This window comes from Zea mays, chromosome 1 (genome assembly GCF_902167145.1).
Source record: "Zea mays cultivar B73 chromosome 1, Zm-B73-REFERENCE-NAM-5.0, whole genome shotgun sequence".
NCBI classification, from domain to species: Eukaryota; Viridiplantae; Streptophyta; class Magnoliopsida; order Poales; family Poaceae; genus Zea; species Zea mays.
Window position 1 is genome coordinate 81,213,992 of NC_050096.1, and position 6,266 is coordinate 81,220,257.

The 6,266-nt window shown below is 51.1% G+C and overlaps 1 protein-coding gene across 1 annotated transcript; it reads right to left on the reverse strand.

The window, feature by feature from the left end:
- Positions 1–4,821: 4,821 nt before the first annotated feature.
- On the reverse strand, positions 4,822–5,503 carry LOC100274638 (uncharacterized). The gene has a single exon (NM_001371644.1). The coding sequence runs from the start codon at positions 5,435–5,437 to the stop codon at positions 5,048–5,050; it is 390 nt and encodes a 129-aa protein (NP_001358573.1). The 5' UTR covers positions 5,438–5,503; the 3' UTR covers positions 4,822–5,047.
- Between the last annotated feature and the right edge of the window lie 763 nt (positions 5,504–6,266).

The window sequence follows — 6,266 nt, forward strand, 5'->3', positions numbered from 1 at the left end:
GGAGTCTTGGGGGTACCCCTAATTATGGTCCCCGACAGTATGTGTTGGAGCCGATCCGGGCACCAATCACTACGTTGAGAACCTGCGGCGGTGCTCTCTGGACAGGCACAGACGGTCCGCGACCTAGCGCAGGTCTCGGGTTCCCTTCCTGATGGGCCAGACGACCCACGCCTGGAGGTCGGATGTTCCGCGCGTGCGCAGGGGCGGCGGAGTTCGCCGCCGGCGCCTAAATCTCGCTCCCGGGAGGGACCCCGTCGCGCAGTAGAGATCCTAGGCTTCGTCTAGGGTTGGCAGGCCACCCTAGACACCTCTTATCGACGTAGAGCCGAAAAGAAGCGAAGAATTTGGGGTAGGGAAGGGCTAACCTAGAGCTAAACTAGAACTACTCCTAATGCATAAGTAAAACGAGAAATAGACTTGATTTGATCGATTGTTAGGGGTTTAATCGACTGTAGCCCTTCATCTATATAAAGGGGGAGGTCTGGATCCGCTACGAGTTGTTTCCTGAGCTAATCCCGTGGTTTTAGGCAACAAATCCCGCGAGAAACTCGGAACCCTAACTGACTCTGCGCACGCGCGGACCGTCCGCGCCATCACCGCGGGCCGTCTAGACCGCGGACCGTCCGTCCTTAGGGCCAGACCGTCCGCGAGGCCACTTTTTGAGCTCAACATATGCCCCCTGCCTTTTGGTGGAGGTTGACGAACCAAAAGCATATGAACTAAGCCTGATGCAAGCCACCAGCTTTTTTAATTCAATGTGGAGATCATTTAATAGAGCCCCAATGCATAAAGGTCGTTTAGGACTACATCTTTCTCGGTCGTGACCATTTGATCAATGGATCAAAATGATTAGAATGGAGTTGCCCCCAGCATGAATAGACAAAGGGAGTACGCATGTACCATGAGTTCATCGTCGTACCATTCCATATTTGAACAAGACAATACATCGACGATGAGTAAGTGGGTGGGAAGCATCCTGACGTGATAGGATGAACAGACGATGCTTGTTGTGTCGTCTTTCAAGCCATTTTACTCGACCGTTTTGTTTTAGTGGGTGACTGGGGTTTCTTTGTTGACCGATCGCGTAGAATGGCTTTCTTGCCAGCATATTTGGCTAGCAATTGATCGAAAGTAGGGTCGGCTTTTACCAGCCGACCATGTGCATCATGTTCGCTTTGCCCTTGCGTCTCTTTTCTTGCTTTATGTCGATGTTGACGCCACTGGCCATGGGTGGACTGTCTGGCTGAGTTAGTCGGACCGTCTGTCTGAGCACCAGACCGTCCACACGTAGGTGTCGGACCGTCCGCGATGCTCGGGTCATGTTGGCATGCTCGGCTCCTCAATTGAGTATGTCCCCTGGTGCCTCTAGACTTGCTAGTCTCCTTGTCTGGAGCCTTCCGAGTAATCTCTTTTTGTGATATATTTGACATGCGAGGATCACTAATGACGATGTTTTCACCTTTGCCTTTATCAGCCACTTCGGGCCGAACCAAGACCTCTTTGCATGCGGGTTCTATGGTATTAACAGGAAATGGTTGTGTGTCCACTTGCATCTCCTGAAAAGCTAACCGACCCTCATTTATGGCCGATTGTATCTGTCGACGAAAAACATTACAATCATTGTTGGCATGGGAAAAAGAATTATGCCACTTACAATAAGCATGTCTCTTTAATTCTTCCATAGGAGGAATAGTATGAGTTAATTTAATGTTGCCATTTTTTAGTAGTTCGTCAAATATCCTATCGCATTTGGCAACATTAAAGGTAAATTTAATCTCTTCTTGCCGATTCTTTTGAATCGGCTGTAAGAAAGAACATGCAGAAGATTTGGCCTTTGTTGGCCAAACAAACTCAGCGGTATATACATCTGCGGATTCATCATCTGAATTATCACTCTCTACTAGATGTATAGTATGGGCGACCGATTTTGATGTCTCTTTAAATCGGCTTTCACAGGCTAAAGCCCCTGATGTAGCTGAGCTATTGATAAGAACTGGGTCCCATCTAATTTGTCTCTTAAGTAGGATAGCAACCCATTAAAAGCCAGCCCTGCTAGCTCTTTCTCTGCGACATGGATCCGAAAGCATCGGTTTCTAGTGTCCTGGAACCTCCGGATATAATCGTTAACCGATTCTTCGCGTCCCTGTCGGACTGAAGCTAAATCAGCTAGCCCTAATTCATATTCCCGGAAAAGATATGTTCAAAAAATTTACTCTCTAAACCATTCTAGGAATTAATGGAATTACGAGGCAGGGCGGCGTACCATGCAAAAGTGTTACCAGTAAGGGATAAAGAAAATAAATGAACACGAAATGCTTCCCCATCGGCCAATTCGCCTAGGTGTGCTAGGAATTGGCCTATATGTTCGTGCGTGCTTCTCCCATTTTCACTAGAAAACTTAGAAAACTCCTGTATCTTTGCCCCTTGTGGATATGGGACAATGTCAAACCGGTGATCATATGCTTCTGATATGATTGCCCACTCTAGCTACAATAACTCTGAGCCTATCTCGAAATAGTTCAGTCATCTCTTCCCTAATTTTCTCCATCGTGCCCCATGGCAAACCACCGGACCCTAGGCTGTGGGGTTCATTCGGTCGGGCATTGTTATGCCGACATTCTTACCGTGACCTATCGATAATGTTGATCGTCCTGTGATCGTATGGTGTGCTGTGGTTTAAATATGTAGGGGCGGAACATACTGTTGTTGTGGTGTGTAATAATTTGGTGCATAGTGTGCGATAGTAGGTTCTGTGTATGCGTATCTGGTCTATACGGTGGTACATCCGAACTGGACGGTCGTGTTAGCTATTATTAGGGCGCCACGCGGTAGCCCTGGTGCGGTCCCGGACTGTCCGGTAGGGAAAGCCGGACGATCCGACCGTGTCCATGGGTGCCGATCTGCCAAGCAGGGACGACGGTGGTGGTATTTGCCCTGGATATGAGTTCATCGGCATACCAAATAATGGTTGGGGCTGCGAATTCCCATTTGTTGTTGATGTATTAAACATAGATATTCTGTTACTAGTTTCATATGATGGAAAACTAGCAGCAACAAACTTCTCCAACGTACACGTTAATTTTCTAATTGATTCTTCTAACCCTCCAATCTGTTGTTTCATTTGATTCTGCTGATGATCTACATACTGTTTAATAGATTGGATGTCGTCGGGTTTACTTACGTTGGGGATTTGAAGCGAATAAAGAAGAGATGTGACGTCGGTCTCTCTATGTTTGACAACTTTCTGGTGGCGATCCACCGTGTATTGTGATAAGAATTTCTCCTTCGCTTGACGCATGTAGTCCTCGTATTGTTGTTGCTCATCGGCCGTTAGACTTTCAACAGCCAGCTTCCGGATATTGTCGGGGAGATATCAGTGTGATCTTTAGAACCGGCCATTTGAGAGCCTCATTTTTAGTAGATCTAGACACCTGTCCCAGCGGAGTCGCAAAAAAGTGTGTTGGCGCCGATCCGGGCAACAATCACTGCGTTGAGAACCTGCGGCGATGCTCTATGTACAGGTGCGGACGGTCCGCGGCCAGGGGCCGGACGGTCCGTGACCTAGCGCAGGGCTCGGGTTCCCTGCCTGACGGGCTGGACGGTCCGCGCCTGGAGGCCGGACGGTCCGTGTGTGCACAGGGACGACGGAGTTCGCCGGCGGCGCCTGAATCTCGCTCCTGGGAGGGACCCCGTCGGTGAGGAGAGATCCTAGGCTTCGTCTAGGGTCGGCAGGCCACCCTAGACACCTCTAATCGACATAGAGCCGAAGATAAGCGAAGAATTTGGGGTAGGGAAGTGCTAACCTAGAGCTAAACTAGAACTACTCCTAATGCATAAGTAAAACGAGAAATAGACTTGATTTGATCGATTGTTGGGTTTTAATCGGTCGTATCCCTTCATCTATATAAAGAGCAGGTCTGGATCCGCTACGAGTTGTTTCCCGAGCTAATCCCGTGGTTTTAGACAACAAATCCCGCGAGAAACTCGAAACTCTAAATGACTCTGCGCATACGCGGACCGTCCGGACTAGAGAGGCTGGACCGTGCACGAGGCCACTTTTTGGGCTCAACAATATAGTCTAATTATCTCTCTCATAATTTTTTTTGTTCTTAACGTATAAGATAACTGTTAGTTCATGGCCTGTTTCTACTCGCTCTCTTCCCCCTCACTCTTCCATATCAATTTAGGTGGTTTACAGGCTTACAGCTAGCGATTATACTTGCTCTTAGCGAAACGTCTAAAGTCTGGGCTCGTCTGGTCCGAAACGGCCTCGGTCTGTGGCCACTGGCCAGTAGCAGCGACAGGAAAATCTCGAATGCACTCGTGCAGGAAGGGACCAGGGGGAGGGAGGCGATCCCCGGCTACTACTTCGCCATCGCCTGTCAGGTGCAGTTGGCGATCGAGAAGAGAAGGGGATCGTTTGCTTACTAGGTATGCAGATAAGATGAAGCGCCCAACAGGTACCATACCACCTGATAAATTCGCCCGGAATTAGCAAACAGGGCGTAGCTGCTCAGTTCCCAATCGTTCCTCTTTTTTGGCCATACAAGCCACAAGATAAATGTCAACTCGGCTCTCAAAAAGTCTTCTTGGCTGACGACATGGCTTGCTCCGTCGTGCCGGCCTGCAGCTCCCTTGTCCTTTTGATTTGGTCGCCCACTAAAGTGCAAAGCTACCGGCTGCCAAGTGCCACTGCCAACACGCACGCATCAAACCAAAGAGAAAATTCCGAAGACAGTCCTCCTCTTCGGCATCGGTATCGGCATCAGATAGATGCTCTGGAGTAAACTCCAGCACTCGGAGTCCCCTATCATATCAGTATCACGGAAAAGGAAATGTTCACATAAATCCCCTGGAATGATCGAAAACTCTGAAAAACAGCCAAGAAGGACTAGACGGTAAACTCGCGCCCCACCAAATGCAACAGACGACCCCGGAACTTCATTGGGATCGAGCGCCGGAGCCGGGAACACGGCGTGGGGTGGGGGGGCTCCAACTCCGACGTCCGGAGCGACGCGCGCCGAGGCCACGTGCACATGGCGCGGACCTACGCTCGGACGGCGACGGCGCCCGTGAGCCGGACGCGGACGCCGCCGTCCGCGGCGCCGCGCAACGCCCGCCGGGTGCTCGTCGTCCCCGCCGCCGCCGCCGTAGTAGTAGGCGCGGAGAGCCCGGCGTCCTCGGCGGCGTGGCGCGTCTCGAAGTCGAGCGGCTCGCGGGCGTCGTCCCCGCAGTAGGTGTTGGCGCCGGCGCTCGGCGCCAGGACCCGGCTGTCCGCGGCGCCGCGGCTGTTGTGCCATACCCCGAGGCAGTAGGACGCGGAGCAGAGCGCCGCGGCGAGGAGGAAGACCAGGAGGTCCACGCGCGTGAGGGCGCCGCAGCAGCACCTCCTGCCGCCGCCGCCGCCGCGCGCGCTCTGCGACCCGTCGTTCGCCATGGCCGGAGCGGCGATCGAGGAGGGGAGGAAGATACGAGGGCGAGGCGGAGGAAACGGGAGAGAACTGATTCAAGTCGTCTTTGACCAAGCCTCTGGAGTCTGGAGTCTGGACTCTGGTGCGAAGAGGCCAAAGTTTTTTCATTTTTATATGGTGGTATGTGTGTAGGCCCGTACGTAGGTTGCAACGAGGCTGGAACCTGGTGGAAGCCAGGCCAGGCCAGGCCGATACTCTTGATGGTTGCTCAGGACTGATGGAAGCAGCAGTTTTTTTTTTAGAATTGACATGCTTTTTTATTTTTTGTATATATATAAATAGGATTATGAACCATATTTCAAAATGTACTTACGGTATGCAGTAGCAGTATCTTATACTTATGAACGATGAAATGGTAGGTTGTCGCGAAGATCTGCCAAATTAAAGTACGTAGCTTTTTGGTTCTTTCGAACGAAAGATGCCGCCCGAACGAGATCGTGTCCTCTCCTCTCCTTCACACAAACGATCCAGTTGGGGATTCGCGGGGGGGGAACCGGTCCACTTTGCCGCGCCATGCGTTGACTAGTTGACTAGATATTGGGCAGTGATCAGAGCACGCAGGCCTGATGAGGAGGTACACTCAAGCCCATAGATGGCACAGGTGCGGCCCGGGCTATGACGTGGCCACGCTTATGCAAAGGCCCATGGGAATTGTGTACCCCCAAGCCCACTAGCTCGGAGGGTCCCAAAAAAAAACTTATCATGTGTGGATACCAAGACGTGCATCCCAATCCAAGACCTGGGCTGGCATACTGATTGTTGAACCAAACGTTACAAGGACACCAGATTATACTT